At 42.6% G+C, this 22,031-nt stretch overlaps 1 protein-coding gene across 1 annotated transcript in view; it reads right to left on the bottom strand.

Moving 5' to 3' along the window:
- The window catches only part of LOC124553814 (60 kDa lysophospholipase-like), a 93,200-nt gene extending 71,462 nt beyond the window's left edge, over positions 1–21,738 (bottom strand). The window contains exon 1 of the mRNA XM_047127798.1: positions 21,570–21,738. Within this exon, the coding sequence (XP_046983754.1) occupies positions 21,570–21,657 (88 nt within the window). The 5' untranslated portion in view covers positions 21,658–21,738. The remainder of the gene's footprint in view (positions 1–21,569) is intronic.
- Between the last annotated feature and the right edge of the window lie 293 nt (positions 21,739–22,031).

Raw genomic sequence — 22,031 nt, 5'->3', positions numbered from 1 at the left:
CCAAATTTGTGAGGCTAAGGAGGTATTTTGAGAAGTACTTGAGGAAGATTCGCTCTTGGGATACACCAATCACCACTAAAGATGTAATGATGATTCTCAAGCCGAAATTGCCCATATCGATAAGGGAGACCAGGAGATGTTCTTATCCGTGTTGGACAGTTTTGACCTCATCTATAAAGACGCGCGTGTTCAGGACAACCACAACTACGGATATCAGACGCCACGCGCACCGGCCGCCGAAATACACGGCAGCCAACAGGTAAACGCTAACTGGCAGTCAAGTGACGGAAAGAACAATGGCAACTATGGGAATGGCAACCAGCGGTACAGACGTAACAATAATTACAGACTCGATCCCATTTGTAACGACAATCCGAAAATTATGGAAATGGCTACAAACGAAGTAGATACGGCAACGGTTACCAACGTAAGAGCTACGGTGGGAGCCGATACGGCGAACAAAACAATGAAGGCTACCAAAATGGGTCGCGAAATCATAACAGTTTTCAGTAGCAGAACCAAGTCATGCAATACCAACAAAATGCACCACCACAGCAAGCAACGAATGCAAAATATCAGCAACAGTTTAAACAAAATCTGAAGCCGCGTGAAACATACAGTCCGACCATATTCTACACACAAGTCAGGCCGCCGCCGAACTACAATTTTTGCAACCAGCCGGGATTCGTACCAACGGAAACACGGTATTCAAGCTCCACCGTGACGATAACTGAAGACAATAGCAGGAGCGCTACATGAAACGGTATCAGCTCGGCACAAAGGGAAGCGGAAAACTGGAAGCAGCTGGTCCAGGCCTCCGTGGGTTGGCTGCGGAATGCACAGGGAACGACTTCATGTCGGAGTCAATAAATCTCATGCGCTATGCTCAGATATACGTGAACAATTAATCGGAGAAAAGGTGACTAAACCAACAGAAGACTTATGGGAAGACCGAGTAGAAGCTTCTGCGCAGATATATATATAGGATGTTACAAAAAGGTACGGCCAAACTTTCAGGAAACATTCCTCACACACAAATAAAGAAAAGACGTTATGTGGACATGTGTCCAGAAATGCTTAATTTCCATGTTAGAGCTCATTTTAGTTTCGTTCCTCCACCTACGCTCAATGCAGAACGTTATCATGATTTCATACGGGATACTCTACCTGTGCTGCTAGAACATGTGCCTTTACAAGTACGACACAACATGTGGTTCATGCACGATGGAGTTCCTGCACATTTCAGTTGAAGTGTTCGTACGCTTCTCAACAACAGATTCGGTGACCGATGGATTGGTAGAGACGGATCAATTCCATGGCCTCCACGCTCTCCTGACCTCAACCTTCTTGACTTTCATATATGGGGGCATTTGAAAGCTCTTGTCAACACAACCCCGGTACCAAATGTAGAGACTCATCGTGCTCGTATTGTGGACGGCTGTGATACAATACGCCATTCTCCAGGGCTGCATCAGCGCATCAGCGATTCCACGCGACGGAGGATATTTTGAACGTTTCCTGTAACAAAGTGTTTGAAGTCAGGCTGGTACGTTCTGTTGCTGTGTGTTTCCATTCCGTGATTAATGGGATTTGAAGAGAAGTAATAAAATGAGCTCTAACATGGAAAGTAAGCGTTTCTGGACACATGTCCACATAACATATTTTCTTTCTTCGTGTGTGAGGAATGTTTCCTGAAAGTTTGGTCGTACCTTTTTGTAACACCCTGTATATCGCTGATGTACCCATCATAATAATTATTGATACAGGTGCGAACGTGAATTCAATGTCAATATGTGTTTTCAGAAAAGTACCTGCCATAATCAAAGTACCCACTTTACCTGTTCAAGGCTGTACAGTCACCAGTGCTGTCGGTTCGATAATTCAAAGAGTAATCAAGTCCGAACAGAATCATCGACAATTGCATGTGTGTGCTTAATCGTGAAAAATCTATCCATTCCTTGCATATTCGGTGTGGAGTTTCTCCGCAAGACAAGAGCAGTAACTGATATTTATAACGGAACATGCAAGCTGACGGTCAACGACAAAGCAATCACGGTTCAACATTTGCGTGACAAGATAGGAGTAGCGGATCGACAATGCATGTTTTGATGCGCCGACTGTACCGAAAGGGTAAAGTACGCAGCGATCATCTGTTGTATTTCAGCCAACACGTTGCTGATTGTGAAGAATACGAGCAAATACCGGCTCAAGAAGAAATAATTCGCAAAACCATGGAAGAACGTGAACTAACAGACGCCCAGCAGCAGGATTTACTCCATCTTTTAATGAGATATTCACCCGTATTTTCTACCAAGCCAAGAATAATAAGAGGCTTCGAGTTCGACATGATCCTTCCCCAAGGTACGTACTGCAAGACCACCTATGCGCCGGCCAGTGTGGCCGAGCGGTTCTAGGCGCTTCAGTCTCGAACCGCGTGACCGCTACGGTCGCAGGTTCGACTCCTGCCTCGGGCATGGATGTGTGTGATGTCGTTAGGTTAGTTCGGTTTAAGTAGTTCTAAGTTCTAGGGGACTGATGACCTCAGATGTTAAGTCCCATAGTGCTCAGAGCCATTTGAACCATTTGAACCACTTATGCGGTTTGGCAATCCAAAATGTCAGTTGTTAGAGACGGGATAAGATAAATGATCAAGTGTAACATTATAGTAAAACTCTGTTTCACCCTACTGCAGCCCCTTAGTTCCTGTTATGAAGGAAGATGTCAGCGTAAGGTTGGTACTGGACGTTAGCAACATTAATAAAATAATATCACCGGTTTGCGGGAGGCCTGAAAACAGAAATTTTAGACGTAGTGCGGTTTACGTCGATGACTTGCTAATTGCCACCACTTCATGGGAAAACCACATCCAGCTGATCGAGAAAGTGTTCAGAGGGTTCACGGACAACGGAATTACTGCCAGCCTCAGGAAGTCAAAATTCGGGATACAAGAGATCAAATTCTGAGGCCACGTGTTATCTTCAGAAGGAATTCGACCGGATCCCAAGAAACTTTCAGCTATAGAAAACTTTCCTACGCCCACCACGAAACGTCAGCTTAAAGGGTTCATTGGCATGGTGTCATTCTTTCGGCGTTTTCTATCCAGACAATGCCTTAACCACCCGTCATTACACAACCTGTTGGAAAAGAACGTTCCGTGGAATTGGACGGAAGAGTGTAAACGAGCTTTCGAGGAGATAAAAGAAGCATTACTCTTTAGTGATATCTTGAACCATCCAAATTTAGATGAAGACTTCTGTATATCTTGCGACGCTTCCTTTCAGGGTCTAGGCGCTTGTCTCTTCCAAGAAGAACAAGTAAACGGAGAGAAGAAAATCAGAATTATCAGTTTCGCGATTCGCGTATTGACGAAGTGTGAGCGAAATTACTGAGTAACGGAATTGGAAGGTTTAACCGTCGTATGGGCATTTCGGAGATTCAGTTATTATATTTATGGTCGAAAAATAAAAGGTTATTCCGACAACGTCATAGCCGATGTCCTATCACGCATGCCGGAGGGAATGCCCGAAAACTGTGAATTTGAGGGAAAATTACGGAACGGACAGATATCGTTAATGGAAGACCCGATTTACTGAGACTACTACCTACAGCTGTGCAAACGAAGACCTTGCATGACGCCGACAGAAAATGGAATAAAGTAAAGGGAATACTTAAGATAAATCCTCAACACCGGTTAGCCGGCCGTAGTGGCCGAGCGGTTCTAGGAGCTTCAGTCTGGAACCGCGCGACCGCTACGGTCGCAGGTTCGAATCCTGCCTCGGGCATGGATGTGTGTGATGTCCTTAGGTTGGTTAGGTTTAAGTAGTTCTAAGTTCTAGGGGACTTACGACCTCAGATGTTAAGTCCCATAGTGCTCAGAGCCATTTGAACCATTTGAACCTCAACACCGGTTAACGAAATTTTACAAATTACTTGAAGGAGTATTAGTTCATCGGACAACAGAAACAGGAAGAAGGTGCGTGTGTATACCCCATGCCTATGTGGAACATTTGTTATGGTATACCCACCTGTCCTGGGGACACTTTGATCCTATAAAATGCAAGAAGAAAATATCGATGTACTGCTACGTTCCTAATATGCAAGGAAAAAGGGTACACAAACTCCTAAAAAGTTGTCTAGAATGCCAGAAAACCAAGGCATTTAATCTGTCTAATGCTTTGCCATTAAACCCCACATTAAACCAGAAACCAGGGCACGTAGTAAGTATAGATCTCGAAGGACCACTCCCGACAGTAAGAATAGGTGCGAAATACCTTGTGGCACTTCTACATCTGTTTACAAAACGTATACGTACGCGACGAAGTCGTCAGACACGTAGCCGACTACAAGAAGAATAGAGCAGGATTACTTCTCACGTTTCGGCAAACCGGAGGCCATACTTCCAGAAAATGCCTCGAACTTTATCGGCAAACAATGGAGAGGTTTTCTCGCAAGGAACAACATCAAGAAAATTTTGATTTCGAAATTCAAACCACAGTCAAACTTGACAGAACGCGTATTTAAGGAATTCAACCGATTCATCCGCACATAAATTTCGACACGCCAAACAAAATGGGTGGAATTTGTAACCCCGTTGGAGCAGATAGTCGACAAGCGGCCCCAGATGTCAACCGGTTACACGCCACCAGAACTACTGTCGAATCAAAGGGAACACAACGAGTGGAACGATCCTATACCTAAACTTCAGAGCGATGAAGAAGAACTCGATGTAAAACTCAAACAGGCTATGATTTCACATACTGTCCATGCGAATATCAGAAAGAGAGCACGCGATAAGAAGAACGGGAAAGTGGTAGACTACAAACTTAATCAAAAAGTACTAGTGAGGACGCATTGCAAACCTTCATTACTGTACCGTCTAAATAAAAAGTGGAGGTACTTGTGCGAGGGTACGTACATAATTTTGCCCAAACGACACAATGGTTGGTATCTCATATTCGATCCCCTGTCTGGAAGAATAAAAGATCTGTACCACCATTAGTACATTAAGAAGTATGCTTCGAGCCAAGAAAATAATAACGACCATTGAGGAAGATTTTGCCGATCACATCTACAAAAAGACCGCTGAAAGACAAGAAGAAGAATGAATCCATGAGTCAAAACACTGCCGCACAGAAAACAGGAAATAAGAAAAGAAAATTACTAAGGAAAATCGCCGACCAGATTTACAGGAGAAATTATGCGATTAGTTTTAAGTCTTTTATTAAGAAGATGAAGTCCTACGCGACTGCTGGCCGTGGATGACGATTTATATTGAGGTTTTATTTGAATACAAAGGAAGGACGTAGCCGGTGAGCCGGCTTCAGACATTCTACATGATGAATTTTGTAGGATGTAAGACGAAGGAACAGTAGGCGCGACGCGATGGAGAGAGAACAATTATTCCTAACCACCGCATGTATCGACAGATATAGACGTGCGGATGATAAAAGAAACTCCAGCGGCAAGTGAGATAATGAACCACGTGGACTGAGCGATAAGAAGGAAAACAAGGCAACGTACCATGTGACCCTGACGGAAACACGCACGGAATTTATCAGTCATTTGTCCCTTGACACGCCCAGCTTAAATACATGCGGATCACCGCGCGAAGCGAATACTACAGAGCGCAGGAAGACGGGATAATGCGACCACGCCTGTTCAAAATGAAAGTTTCCACCTTTAAAGATATGCACCTCTGAGAATGCTAGCTGATTGACTTTAACAGCCGCGTGTCCAGCGCAATTCAAAATATGTACATGGACATTTCCCCGAACATAGAGACCTGTATAACAATAAATGCATCCAAACTAAAGACTTATGTCAAATATTGAGTGCACACTAAACACGAACAGTGGTATAGTCAAAGAAATGGCTCTGAGAACTATGGGACTTAACATCCGAGGTCATCAGTACCCTAGACTTAGAACTACTTAAACGTAACTAACCTAAAGACATCACACACATCCATTCCGGAGGCAGGATTCGAACCTGCGACCGTAGCAGAAACGCGGCTGTGCACTGAAGCGCCTAGAACCGCTCGGCCACAACGGTGGGCTGGTATAGTCATCTCGGCGGAAATAAGATAACAATGTATAAATGAAGTGGGCGAGTACTAATGTTAACTTTGTAAATCTGATGTTCACATTCTTACCCCGTACCCTATTAGTGATATAAGCTTAGTGTTAAGCATAAACTAACTCAGGTTTTCTTTATTGTTTCATGAGAAAAAATACGCACCAAAAGGAACACAAATCACGGTCATATATCTACATGGACGAACATTTAACATAATGAGACGCTAGCTTCTCAAGGTCCTTCTCTTGCCCACGTAACCAGTCAAGGTGCGGTGAGACAAGACCACAAACTACCATCGACAACTCACGGCGAAGAACGTCAAAGTGTTTTGTGTCCGTGTGCAACATGAAAATTTATTAGTGTAAATTTAAGCGATAAGCAAATACCGTGCAATTGACAAAAAAATCTACAAAAGAGACAAAACCCCTGAACTAACTAAAACATCGTACAAATGTACAGACAATGATTAGTGTATAAGCAATCTACGTTTGATTTTCATGTTTGATTATAAATTTCTCTCTTTTCAGCAGGACTGAATTTATTAAATTTAGTAATATGGAAGCTAGATCAATATGTCGTACAGTTACTTTTAAAGAATGAAGGTCACCGCCTGTGCATAGACAGACGAACACAAATAACCGTGGTACCGACCACAATGAACTGAAACATAACAGTGCGAAAACAATGGATTTTAAGTTCAAGGCATAAACACTTCTATTCACTTATTTGATAAATATTGTGGATATTATGATGTGTATGTTATGTTAATTAATTCAAGAGTGTGATTTTGACAATTTAGATGAATGCATGTACTGTGTGCAACTACGTCACTGGAATTACGCATGGATCACGTGAATCCAGTTGTTCTCGTTCTCCACATGGGAGACGATGAGATGTATTTTCACACTGCCACATCTCGTCACACAAAACACTGATCTGAGTAATGAAAGAGGCCAAGAGCCATTTATGTACCAATATATAATATTTAACTACGCATAGTAATGTTGTGTTTTGACGATGTACAAGGAGAAATGAATCTAGCACCACTGACGTGCCTAAGAAACTATAGACTAACTCAGCGCGCAAGTAAAAACATCGATATTAAAGACAGACTCTGAAGACAGTTGAATACTAAAAAAAACAAGCGCGCAACCCATCGACCACTGCCGAACGATATCAGTCTCTTTTCATCTCCTGTGTAATACGGAAGCACCATTACATAGGGGTCATTATTAGACTTGTAATTTGTTAAACCCTACAGATACATACTGTCATTTTGTTCCATGTGGGACTAGCATATGTGAAAAACGCAGAGTGGTTAATGAATGGACATTTCTACATGATTTGTAAACTTTTCAAACCACTCAAGCTCTGTCGTTGTTATTGACGTAAGTGTTACCATGTTATATGTACGTTACGTCCAAGTTGGTAATTATAGTGTCAATTACGCTAAATTTGTGTTAATCATTTACTTTCAATGTGCCAAGTTTTTTTTACAGAGCCAACAGTGTCCGACGTGTCATAGCGCGGACAGAACAGTCGAGGCCGACGTTAACATACTACTTACATTCCCCCCTTGTAATATTCCTCAAACCCAGTTTTAAAGTGGCCCTTAGGTACTTTTATTGTGCGAGTGACGTCTGGGAATTTCTTAGCAAACTTTGCTTCTCCAACCGCACATCGCTCACACAGAGCCCCACTGTTCCACAACACATAATCAATGAGGAAGTACGAATAGAAATGGAGAGAACCGATACTGGTGGCACAATCTAATTAAAAGAAGGGATCTGCTGATAGGACACACACTGAGACATCGTTGTTGTTGTTGTGGTCTTCAGTCCTGAGACTGGTTTGATGCAGCTCTCCATGCTACTCTATCCTGTGAACGCTTCTTCATCTCCCAGTACGTACTGCAGCCTACATCCTTCTGAATCTGCTTAGTGTATTCATCTCTTGGTCTCCCTCTACGATTTTTACCCTCCACTCTGCCCTCAAATACTAAATTGGTGATCCCTTGATGCCTCAGCACATGTCCTACCAACCGATCCCTTCTTCTAGTCAAGTTATGCCACAAACTCCTCTTCTCCCCAATTCTATTCAGTACCTCCCCATTAGTTATGTGATCTATCCATCTAATCTTCAGCATTCTTCTGTAGCACCACATTTCGAAAGCTTCTATTCTATTCTTGACCAAACTATTTATCGTCCATGTTTCACTTCCATAGATGGCTACACTGCATACAAATACTTTCAGAAACGACTTCCTGACACTTAAATCTATACTCGATGTTAACAAATTTCTCTTCTTCAGAAACGATTTCCTTGCCATTGCCAGTCTACATTTTATATCCTCTCTACTTCGACCATCATGTTATTTTGCTCCCCAAATAGCAAAACTCCTTTACTACTCTAAGTGTCTCATTTCCCAATCTAATTCCCTCAGGATCACCCGACGTATTTCGACTACATTCGATTATCCTCGTTTTGCCTTAGTTGATGTTCATCTTATATCCTCCTTTCAAGACACTGTCCATTCCGTTCAACTGCTCTTCTAAGTCCTTTGCTGTCTCTGAAAGAATTACAATGTCATCGGCGAATTTTAAAGTTTTTATTTCTTCTCCATTGATTTTATTACCTACTCCGAATTTTTCTTTTGATTCTTTTACTGCTTGCTCAATATACAGATTGAATAGCATCGGGGAGAGGCTGCAACCTTGTCTCACTCCCTTCGCAACCACTGCTTCCCTTTCGTGTCCCTCGACTCTTATAACTGTCATCTGGTTCCTGTACAAATTGTAAAAAGACTTTCGCTCCCTGTATTTTACACCTGCCACCTTCAGGATTTGAAAGAGAGTATTCCAGTCAACATTGTCAAAAGCCTTATCTAAGCCTACAAATGCTAGAAACGTAGGTTTGCCAATTATTAATCTGGCTTCTAAAATAAGTCGTAGGGGCAGTAATGCCTCACGTGTTCCCATTTTTCTACGAAATCCAAACTGATCTTCTTCGAGATCGGCTTCTACCAGTTTTTCCATTCGTCTGTAAAGAATTCGCATTAGTATTTTGCAGCCGTGACTTATTAAACTGATGGTTCGGCAATTCTCACATCTGTCAACATCTGCTTTCTTTGGGATTGGAATTATTATATTCTTCTTGAAGTCTGAGGGTATTTCGCCCGTCTCATACATTTTGCTCACCAGATGGTGGAGTTTTGTCAGGAATGGCTCTCCCAAGGCCGTCAGTAGTTCTAATGGAACGTTGTCTCCTCCCAGGGCATTGTTTCGACTCAGGTCTTTCAGTGCTCTATCAAACTCTTCACGCAGTATGATATGTCCCATTTCATCTTCATCTACATCCTCTTCCGTTTCTATAACATTGCCCTCAAGTACATCGCCCTTGTATAGATCCTCTATATACCCCTTCCACCTTTCTCCCTTCCCTTCATAGCTTAGAACTGGGTTTCCATCTGAGCTCTTGAGATTCATACAAGTGGTTCTCTTTTCTCCAAAGGTCTCTTTAATTTTCCTGTAGGCAGTATCTATCATACCCCTAGTGAGATAAGCCTCTCCATCCTTACATTTGTCCTCTAGCCATGCCTGCTTAGCCATTTTGCACTTACTGTCGATCTCATTTTTGAGACGTTTGTATTCCTTTTTGCCTGCTTCATTTACTGCATTTTTATATTTTCTCCTTTCGTCAATTAAACTCAATATTTCTTCTGTCACCCAAGGATTTCTACTAGAACTCGTGTTTTTACTTACTTGATCCTCTGCTGCCTTCACTACTTAATCGCTTAGGGTTACCCATTCTTCTTCTACTGTATTTCTTTCCCCCATTCTTGTCAATTGTTCCCTTATGCTCTCCCTGTAACTCTGTACAACCTCTGGTTCTTTCAGTTTATCCAGGTCCCATCTTCTTAGATTCCCACCTTTTTGCAGCTTCTTCAGTTTTAATCTACAGTTCATAACCAATAGATTGTGGTCAGAGTCCACATCTGCCCCTGGAAATGTCTTACAATTTAAAACCTGGTTCCTAAACCTCTGTCTTACCATTATATAATCTATCTGAAGCCTGTCAATATCTCCAGGCTTCTTCCATGTATACAACCTTCTTTTATGATTCTTGAACCAAGTGTTAGCTATGATTAAGTTGTGCTCTGTGCAAAATTCCACCAGGCGGCTTCCTCTTTCATTTCTTAACCCCAATCCATATTCACCTACTACGTTTCCTTCTCTTCCTTTTCCTACTATCGAATTTCAGTCACCCATGACTATTAAATTTTCGTCTCCCTTCACTATCTGAATAATTTCTTTTATCTCATCATACATTTCTTCAATTTCTTTGTCATCTGCAGAGCTAGTAGGCATGTAAACTTGTACTACTGTAGTAGGCGTGGGCTCCGTGTCTATCTTGGCCACAACAATGCGTTCGCTGTGCTGTTTGTAGTAGCCTACCCGCAATCCCATTGCTTTATTCATTATTAAACTTATTCCTGCATTACCCCTATTTGATTTTGTATTTGTAACCCTGTATTCACCTGACCAAAAGTCTTGTTCCTCCTGCCACCGAACTTCACTAATTCCCACTATATCCAACTTTAACCTATCCATTTCCCTTTTTAAATTTTCTAACCTACCTGCCCGATTAATGGATCTGACATTCCTCGCTCCGATCCGTAGAACGACAGTTTTCTTTCTCCTGATAACGACGTCCTCCTGAGTAGTACCCGCCCGGAGATCCGAATGGGGGATATTTTACCCAAGAGGACGCCATCATCATTTATCCATACAGTAAAGCTGCATGCCCTCGGGAAAAAACTACGGCTGTAGTTTCCCCTTGCTTTCAGCCGTTCGCAGTACCAGCACTACAAGGCCGTTTTGGTTAGTGTTACAAGGCCAGATCAGTCAATCATCCAGACTGTTGCCCCTGCAACTACTGAGACATCAGGAGAACACTAATTTAGTACTGTAGGGAAGCGCGGTAGGGGTCGGGAGGGGGGGGGGATTTAAGTCATACAGGGAGACCAAGTAATGAATGCAGCAAACAGGTTGAGAAGGATGTAGGTTGCAGCAGTTACTTGGAGACGAAGAGACTTGCACAGGATGGAGTAGCACGGAGAGTTGCGTGAAATCAGTCTTTGTATTGAAGACCATAATAACAACAACCTTACTATTGTTTCTGTTGTAGGGTAACATTTGCTTCTTTGTACTATTTGTCACAAATGGGATATGTGGTGCCTGGATGCAGTATAATTTCAATAGTTGTAGACAGTTGCTTATTATAGCATACAAATATTAGAAATCTGGCAAGGGAACATCACTAATCCTGTAATTGTTACATGACTTAAATTTCCTTCAGCACTTAGCATGAGGACCCTGAAATTGGTCCATCAGTAGACTCAGATGAAGGTTGTACATTTTAGTCACAACACGATATGAGAAACACTATTAAATATCTATACATGACATTATAAACACTTTAACTTCAGACCTGCACAATCATCATTAAGCTTGCCCTTCAAGCCTGCTAACCAGTCACTGCTATGAATTATCATAGTTTTTACAGATATCTGTTACACCGCACTAAGATTTTAATACAAACAATCTTTAAGTTGAATACTTCAAATATTTTCTTGGCAATTACACTTTAATAGAACATCAACTATCCTTGTATGAAAAATATGTGGAGTATGTCAAAACTTGGCCTGACTGAATACTTATAGTGTCAACTATGTAAGTAGGCTATTTAGGTTTTTATGTTGGTAACGCTATGTAGCGCTCTGTATGAAAATCACTGGCTGTGCTGTGTGAAGTCTGTGGCTGTTTGGCATTGTTGGAATAGTTGCTATTGTAGTGTTGGGCAGTTGGCTGTTAACAGCATGTAGCGTTGCGCAGTTGGAGGTGAGCCGCCAGCAGTGGTGGATGTGGGGAGTTTTGACAGCGGATGATCTGGACGTGTGTCCATCAGAGAGAGTAAATTTGTAAGATTGGATGTCATGAACTGATATATATATATATATATATATATATATATATATATATATATATATATATATATATATATATATTATGACTTTTGAACACTATTAAGGTAAATACATTGTTCTCCATCAAAATCTTTCATTTGCTAACTATGCCTATCAGTAGTTAGTGCCTTCAGTAGTTAGAATCTTTTATTCAGCTGGCAGTATTGGTGCACGCTGTATTGCAGTAGTTCTAATAACGAAAATTTTTGTGAGTTAAGTGATTCATAAAAGGTAGAGGTTATCGTTAGTCAGGGCCATTCTTTTGTAGGGATTATTGAAAGTCAGATTGCCCCTATTTTATCGAAGGAAATCTTAATGGTAGGAAGTACACCACATTCCTGCAAGAAACATTAGGTCTGTTTTTGGAAGAAATACCTTTAGGAACGAGGAACAGATTGTGGTATCAACACGATGTGTGTCCAGCACATTTTTCGCTGATGTCTAGAAATGAGTTGCCGAGACAATTCCCAAATTGTTGGATTGGACGTGGAGGAGATGTGTCGTTGTTGGGTCATTCGCCAGACCTGACACCTCTGGATTTTTTCTTATGGGGTTTCATAAAAGACACTGTTTATAAAGACGTCGCAACTACACCTGAGATATGCAAGAGAGAAATGTAAGAGCTGATGCTTTGATAAGTGCCGATGTGATAAGGAATACTACTCAGTCCATGATAAGAAGGTTGGAGAAATTCGAACACCTTCTGTAAATCGATGTTCATGCCACCTTTGTGACCCTCGTTGAACTTCAAAGAACTTCCTGTTACACATCATTGGATTCGCCTCAATAAGTACCCAACTGTTGCATGTTATTTAAAAAAACAAAGTAGACCTTCATATCTCTGACACGACCCCACCTAGCAATAAAAAACCAACGTCACATTATGGCCCCCCTTGGCCCATGCAGTTTTTCTCCCACAACCTTTTCAGGTCTTGTCATACTTTTCAAGTTTTTCTTGGTGGCAATAGTTAGTGACTCACCCTGTAGACACTCGACCGCGCAACTGTGCCGTGGGAGGGGAGGGGGGGGATGGGGGGATGGGGGGGATGGGGGGGGGGGAGGGTAGGAGGGGTCGAGGGATGACACTGCGAGTGTTCTCTGCATTTCTGCACTGTGCCAACAGCAGAAAGGGATCTGAACCCGGTACCTCACAGTCTGGGACAGTATTAGAGAGTTGGCACACAGCCTTTTAGTAATATATACGAAGACAGTAACTTGTTCTCGAAAGAACAGTTACTGTTGATGACCGTGCAGCTTTTCACTGAAATAAATGATGACTAACTGACAACCTCAGCTGCCGACAGGTGTTGTTGTTATACCTCAATGTGGACCTGGTCGGGGCACACATTTTCAGCTGTCCACATTGGGGTATAACAACATCTGTCTGCAGCTGAGGTTGTCAGTTAGTCACCTTTTAGTAATAGTGGGCCGCTCTTCTGCTGCTAATGGTCAGCTGCATTGGTGTCAAGAATGCAGCTGTTAGGGTGGCAGTATGACCAGGACAGTGTCAAAAGGATCAGTGATCTGTGAGGTTAACTGAGAATTACTACCATCGTGAAGGTGTGGCTAGCGAAAGGTGTGAAACTCTGGGGGACCTCACACTAAATGCTCCTCCTCTACGATAAATACGTTACAACTACCAAAGGACTTATAAGAACGTGTACAGTGCGAATAGTCAAACGGAGATCTTACATACAATGCACCTCTTAATTTAAGTCACTATCCACTGAGTTTAGATGCTTAAGAAAAAGGGAAGTTATTTCTCAAACACAAATCATACAGTTTCTGTTCGATAACCCCATCAACTCTGTTAATCTACGTATACATCTGCATCCATACTCTGCAAACCGCTCTGAAGTGCAAGGCAGAGGGTACTTCTTACTGTATCAGTTATCAGGGCTTCTTCACATTCCACTCACATATGGAGCTTGGGTATGATTGTTTAAATTGCCTGTGTGCGTCCCGTAAGTCTGCTAATTTCATTCTCACCACACCCGTGAGAGAGATATGTGGTGGGTTGTAGAATATTCCTAGATTCAAGGTGTAAAGCAGCTTCTTGAAATTTCCAAAGTAGGCTTTTTCGAAATAGTATCTGTCTATCTTCAAAGTGTGCCAGCTCAGTTTCTTCATGGACAAAGAAGCATTGACTGTTCTTGTTGCTCTTCTCTACATCTTTACACTACCTGCTGCCAGTCCTATTTGATACATTCCCACACACTAGGGCAATATTCTTGGCATCGTCAGATGAGACAATTGTAAATAGTCGTGTCTGTGGACTGATTCCATCACCCTAGTATTCTACCAATGAACCAAAACCTTCCACCTGTCTTATCTCCAATTGAGAGCACATGATCGTTCCGTTTCATGTCCCAAATTGTAACGCCCATAGATCTGTATGAATTAACTGGTACCAGCTGTACTCTTTCATTGGTGAGTATAATTATTTGTCAAGATCCTACTCAATGTTTGTGCAGAATTCTTCAGATAGTACATCATTATAGACAACTGCATCATCCGTGAAAATTCTAAAACCATTAAATTGCGGCAAGACCATTAATATACAACAGAAACTGCGAGTCCCAATACACTTACATTGTTCACACCAATTTCACTATATTGAAGGTAACATGCTGAGTCCTCCCTACCAAATAAATCATCAGTTAACTCACAAATTTCGTATCATAGCCCATGTAATCTTACTTTTGGTAATAAATGTGGTTGTGGTAGTGAGTCAAATGATTGTATCGAAAATCCTAAATTACTGCATTTACCTTACTGCCTTGATTAGGGCTTTAACGATGTCATGAAGGAAATGTGACAGTTTTCCAAATCTGTACTGATTGGCAATGAGGTCCTTCTATTCCAGGAACCTCATTACGTTTGAGCTGAGAATATGTTCAAGAATCCAATAACAAATGGATGGCAAGGATATTTCACGGTAGTTTTGTGAATGACTCCTGATGCTCTTCTACTAGATGTGTGTCTCCTCGAACTTCTTCCAACTACTGGGCACATTTATTTGTGCTAGAGATTTACAATAGATTTTCGTTAGGAGAGGGGCTAACTCAGGTGCAAGTTCGGTGGAGGGTCTGATAGAGATTCCATCACGCTCTGGAGCCTTGTTAAATCTCAGCTGTTTCCCAACACTAGTGACACTAATTCTACATCTATATCTGTCACCGTCACAAATTGGAGCAGTACCCCACAGTACCATTTCTAGAGAAACGTTTTAAGATACTCATTCGGAATTTCTGATTTTGATTTGCTACTCATAATTGCTGTCATTACCCAGTTCACAAGTGTCTGACACTAACTTTGGTACCAGCTTTACGTAATACCGGAATTTTCTAGGTTTTGTGAGAGATCCTTCCTATTCTGTTACAGTATTCTTAGTAGGAGTCAAATTATGATAAATCCAGGATGGAATGTAACAATATTACGAAAAGGAAAGTTGCAACTCACCATACAGCGGAAATGCTGAGGTGCAGACAGGCACGACAAAAAACTCTCAGAATTAAAGCTTTTGTCCAATAAGGCCTTCGTCAACAGTAGACATGCACACACACACACACACACACACACACACACACACACAAGAACGCACGCACGCAACTCACACACACGACTGAAGTCTCAGGCAACTGAAACCACATTGTGAGCAGCAGCATGAGTAAGTGGTGGGAGTGGTGACTGGGTGTGGGGAAAGGAGGAGGCTGTGGCAGGGAGGGGAGCAGCAGGATGGTGGGGTGGTGGACAGTGAAGTGCTACAAGTTAGACAGAGGGCAGTGGAGAGGTGGGGAGGGAGGGGAAGTAGCAGAAACGTAGAGAAATAAATATGGGGTTGGTGGTGGTGGAATGACGTCTGTGTAGCGCTGGGGTGGGAACAGGACACCTTGCTGGATGGCTGAGGACAGTGACTAGCAAAGGAGGACGCCAGGCGGGTTGTGGGAACCTTTGTCAGTCACTGTCCTCACCCATCCAGCTCCTACCCTATTCCCATTCCATCACAACATAACCATCATTTCACCACCAAAGACAGTCTTTCTATTTATCTCCTTTACTGATACTTCCCTTCTCCTCCCCACCTATCCCCTTACCACCATCTAACATGCAGCACTTCACCGTCCGCCACCCCCACATACTACACCTACCCTCCCTACTCCAACCTCATCTTTACCCCCACCTTGTGGCTACTATCATCATGCAATGTTGCTGCTGCTTGCAGTGTGGTTTCAGTTGCCTGAGAGTGCAGTCATGTGTGTGAGCTGCATTTGCGTGAGTGCATATGTGTGTGTGTGTGTGTGTGTGTGTGTGTGTGTGTGTGTGTGCTTGTTGTCTATTGTTGACTGCAGCTTTAATGACCAAAAGCTTTAATTATGAGAGTCCTTTTGTTGTGCCTATCTGCGAGTCCGTAGTCTGAGTAGGTTAGACGAAAGTCTCTTTCATCAGCCAAATACATCTCATTTAGCATCTTCCTACATATAGCCCCACGTTTTGCCTAGCATTCATTGACCAGTTGTCTCTTTTTCTTTAGATGTTTCTTTAAAATGACTCCAGACTGTGGAGTGTCCCTCTTATCATGAACTGCTCTACATACGTACAAAGTGCACAGCTGACTGTTCTTGTAAACCTGAACCACAATTTTTCTACATGTTTTTCTCCAGAGTAAAATGTCTTGAGTTTTGTATTCAAATAGGTCACAACTGCTTCTGTATATAACTTCCTGGCAGATTAAAACTTCCCGGCAGATTAAAACTGTGTGCCAGACAGAGCTTCTATATCTGGTTTGCTGAACATATATGTATTCTGCCGTTGGTTTAGTTGCCATTTATACGTTGCAAATCATTGTTGCTTCATGGTCATTGATACTAGTTTCTGTGTGAGCTTCCTCAAAGAGGTATGGTCATTTTGAGACTATCAGATCCAATATCACTAGTGGGTTCCCAAACAGTCTGTTTTAGGTAATTCTCAGACAACTCATTTAGATGTGTTTCACCAGACGTCTTGTCATCCCCACCTCTTTGTCATTTTCTCAGTCGATTGTTGCACAATTAACATCTACTTCAACAATGAGAGTGTGACTTGGAAACTTATGTAACAGTGCTTCGGTTTTCTCTATAATTTTTGGTTGCATCTGGAGTAGATCTAGAAGTTGACAGAGGGACCTGATTCCAAATTATTGCCCACCGATGATATTGAGTCTTTCCCAGACAGCCTCACACGCAGTTTATGTTTCTGTTTTGGTTGGTACAATTTGTTTGTGACCTGGGACAAATGCCCTACTATCTCCATGTATATTTTCGATACACGCTGAAATTTTTATCAGTATCTCGCTGCTGTCAGTTCCGCATTTCCACCAGCTTTCTGTACCGGGTATTATGTGAGCTCTACTGGGCCAGATTCAAACCCTGGCACATTGTTATCAGTGCTTCAGAAGTTAATCACTTGAATTGTAATACTCTCGCCAGTATGTGACTCTTCTTTGGAACTATTACTGACACTTTCAGGTCCCTATCGTTATCTGGACTGGATGAAGAGTAGTCTAATCTGAAAACCGATGTGTCCACTCCGCAGCCAAACAGCTACCTGAGCAGCAGCCTCTGATGTGTACCAAACACCTCACCCATTTAGGGTCTCCATAGAGTTCTCAACCCCTTGACGCAAGTCCAAGAAATTTCAGGTCGCTTTGTCACAGAACCTTCGAACTCTGAGTCAGTAGTTACATTCGATTCAGAACGTGGGGGGGCACGACCAGTTTTGCACTGCAGCAAATTGTCTCACTGAAATTAGATGAGTGAGACCACCATTCTCAACCTTCTCTGACAGTTGAATGATCCAAGTGTGGCCGCAGAGCGCGGTCAGCTGCCGGTAGCACCACGTTCCCTCAGCAGTTGACGGAATGACCTCTTCGGCAGGCTGAATAAGGCTTCCAGCCACGGACAGTGGGTACACTTAGTGTTCCCTCGCATCGTTTCTTGCATTTCCCTAACGGATACATTCACTTGCCGTACATTTGAACTCCCTAGTGTTAACAGATGCTATCCTTTCGTGTTTGCCTCTTCTTGACACTGCACATACCATATTACCCAAAAGCTGAAGTTAGTCTCACTGACTCAATTTCGATTTCAGTGGAAGCCTGCACCTCCTATTTGTTGGTTAGGGTGATAGGTACCGCGTGCTGGGTCCTCCCTGGTCCCCGCTCCACTGTCCATGCAGCCTAGTCCTACCACTGACAGACCGCTTACAGCCAAGTGGGTGGGCGGTGACAGATCATGTATTTCCTGCAGAAACTGCTGACAGCCAAGTGGATCATGTACTTCCTGTAGAAGCTGATGACAGCCAAGTGGATCAGTGGGGACAGATCATGTACTCCGTGTAGAAGCGACAGCAGGAGATAGTAACAGGTATCTGTGGTATATCTGATACATCACAGCTGGTAACTCTCCAGAGACACCCATATACAGCAGCTTCCAGGCGACTGATGGTAACTTACGAACGTCAGCTAACTCTTCCCACGTTCGAGGACGGTGTTCACAGTGGGGCTGCAGTGTGGCTGGTGTAATGTTTTACAGAACAGTAAACAAGTATCATTGAAGTAAGCCTGCAGATTCTTTCTTACGTTCTGGGCCAGTTAAGCTCCAAGTACAGCAAGTTACCGTTAAGATCTGAAGCAGTCCGTACGCAAATTGATGTTTCCTTTATAGCGCAGTAGCATCTTCTATAAACGCTAATAATCTCGTGAGATTTTTGGAGGTTGTAGTCGAAAACCAAACGAAAATTGTCGTTAGTTTACAGTAAATGCAGACAATGGGATACATGTTACTTACAACAAGCGCTACAGAAACACTGATTTTATGCGACAGACGTACTACACATCACTGGTAACTTATGAAAATTTTAAAAAATTTACGTCTATTCACTTTGATTCACAATTAAAGATTGGATAAATGTTTCTTAGAATGAGGCTGCTACTCCGATAATTTTTATGGAGGATAAATGTTGATCGCAGCTGATGTTACAGCACAAAATACGTATCTGATGGTACATGGCGCACGAAAACGGAATATATTACAACTCAAGCAGGATTTAAATACAGTTAACACGAAATATGTTTAAAATTGATGTGAAGTTTTAGGACGTGACTCTTAGAGGAGAATTTATCTGTCATATCTGATTTTACTTGGACACGAAGGAAATAGAGGAAGTCAGTTTGTATACGAAATTATGAGTAAATAGCCATGGGAACTGCGGGATTCTCCAATTCAGCTGGCTTAGTGTCACATTTTGAACTTGAATGTCCAAGATGAAATCTGTAACATCAGTATGTCTCTAAAAAAAAAAGTTACAGTGTGGAACATAACACATCTAAGTAAACCATTGCGAAAATTTTACCGATACGTTACACAGACAGATTAGATTTATCACTTTAAGGGTCTATGGAATATTCAAGATGATTTTTTCAACTATGTACAAACTCTAGTGATTGATCAATGAGAGGATAAGGAACAAAAAATGTCTGATGATGCCCAGAAATGCACGATCCGTATGCCAGAGACAATTTATTCAATCATACTTTGTTACAGAAGCTGCAGTGTAATATCATGCAGCTACAGCTACAGTATGCATGATATCCTCATAGAGGGTGGTACTGTTTATCGCACATCATGACCTAGGATGCAGGAAGTCGTGAAGGACGTACCCGAAATGATCAGACACTAGAGTTGGAAGAAAATGTAATCAGCACTGTGGAAGGCGACCGCCATCTCAGTAGCAGGCAGTGGACCAGCCTGTACAGGGTAAGCCAGACGAGCGTGTGGGACATTCTCCATGACGACTGTTGCTACCGTTATCACTTACAGTGTGTGCAGGGCGTACTAGCGACAGTCTTTCCACATAGGGAACAGTTCTGTCATTGATTTGTTCACCAGGCAACCACAATTCCGGGATCTGTGTTATCCATCCTGTTCACAGATGATGGCACCTTTACGTATAGTGGTATCTTCAACTCTCGTAACAGGTATCTGTGGGATGGTATGCAGAACGCCCATGGTATGGTGACAGCGAATCATCAGCATCGGTGCAGCCGGAATGTGTGGGCCGGGATAATTGGCGCCCGTATTTTGAGACCAGTCTTCCTTCCACATCGCCTAATAGGCCTGAACTATCGGCATTTCTTGCGGGCGTCTTTCTGGAAGAAGTGCTATTGATGATTCTAATGGTTATGTGGCTCCTAGACTTTGCCGTTAACGCCCAGACGTATCTCATTCGTGTCTTCCCTGGTTGATGGGTTGGAGAAGGTGGTCCAGTTGCATGGCCCGCTCGTCCACCGCATCTCAACCCGTGCGATTTCTGGCTATGGGGCCACCTCAGAAGTATCGTGCTCGCGTAGCCAGTTCCAGATGTGGAGACACTGGAGCAGCGTATTCATCCTGCCTTTGACGCTGTTCGTATGCAGCCTGGCCGATGTGAGCGTGTGATACAGAGCACGGTACGGCGCGTATGCACGCATGCGTCCAGGCACATGGAAAGCATTTTCAGTACATACTGTAATTGTGGCTACGCGGTACAGCGAGTATTAGACTGCAGTCTTAGTAACAGTGTATGACTGAATAAATGGTTTCTAGTGTGGAAACCATGCATTTCCGGACATAAGTTCGGTAGACATTTTCTTCCATATCCCCTCACCGATCAATCGATAGAGTCTGTACACAGTCGTAAAAATCACCCAGTCTACGCAACATGATGACCAAACGGCATTCCAACTGGAGTTTTCTACAGTACCAAAGGCAATGATACACTGATACCCAACGATGTTGGGCAGTTCCCTCGCAGTATTCTTATGACTGCCCTGTGACCCGAAGCAGTTACCCCAACAAGTTCACGCCTGTGTGTACCACGGGTGGGTCTCGCCCGACTCTGCCAGTTATGCTACTTGCATAGCAATAGCGTCTGACGTACGTATTGCCTATCATGCAGGAGCAACGAACAGTACTGAATACAAGTATGTGTTACCCTTGGACGAGAGAGATTTCTGAACAAATGATGTATATTTATTTTATATCTTCTCTCGCTGTTCTAAAAATAGAACCTCGATATATTCAAGTAGGCCACTATTCTAGTGTGTTCGAATAAGACAAGCAGGGAACAGGTGGCGCAGGCAGCTGGAGGGAAGCTTGCACACGCTCGCCACCCCACGGCGCCGGCGAGGACATCTCAAACCAGAAATAAGGCTACCGTGATTAAATAAACTAGCACCAAAAGAACCACTTGGACCATGAGTAACGGATGAAACACTTACCTGAGTTGTCGGCTGTTAAACTATGTCCGGAGACTTCGGTATACGATTCCGGAAAATAAATTCGTAAAGATCTCAGTGTAAAACTTAAACATTTACTTCATTACTTCAGAAAAAATTGCTGTCCATTATCATACCCAGCCTCATAGGAATCGAAAAAAACATAATTTTTACCTGTAACGGAAACTGGGCGACTGTAGCCACTACATATGACCACCGCCACAAAAATACGGATGAACCAACTAGCGTTTCTGCGGAACATCACGGAAGGTCGCAGATGTCGGGCCAAGTAAAAAACTTTTCCCTCAAAATAACTTCACCGAACTTGCAGTCTCATGAAGAACCTGAAATTTGACAAACAAGTGTAATCACAAAACACAATTTTTTGCAACTATCTGTATAGTAAATAAAGAAGCGTAAATTAATCTGAACTACACCATTTTACAAGATGGATGTCATTCTGTTGTTCCGAATATACAGGGTGATTCACGAAGGTATGCAAATATTTCAATATGTTATTCTACAAGGAGAACTAAAGAAAAAAGTTCGTGTAAACACAGGTCCGCAAATGTTCATCTACGGAGTTACGGCTAGTGAAAGATTTTCCCTGAAATTTACCAATTTCGGTAATATGAA

Source organism: Schistocerca americana, chromosome 11 (assembly GCF_021461395.2).
Source record: "Schistocerca americana isolate TAMUIC-IGC-003095 chromosome 11, iqSchAmer2.1, whole genome shotgun sequence".
In the NCBI taxonomy this organism is placed as follows: Eukaryota; Metazoa; Arthropoda; class Insecta; order Orthoptera; family Acrididae; genus Schistocerca; species Schistocerca americana.
Note: the sequence above shows the minus strand (reverse complement) of the source record. Positions and strands in the feature narration are given on the sequence as shown.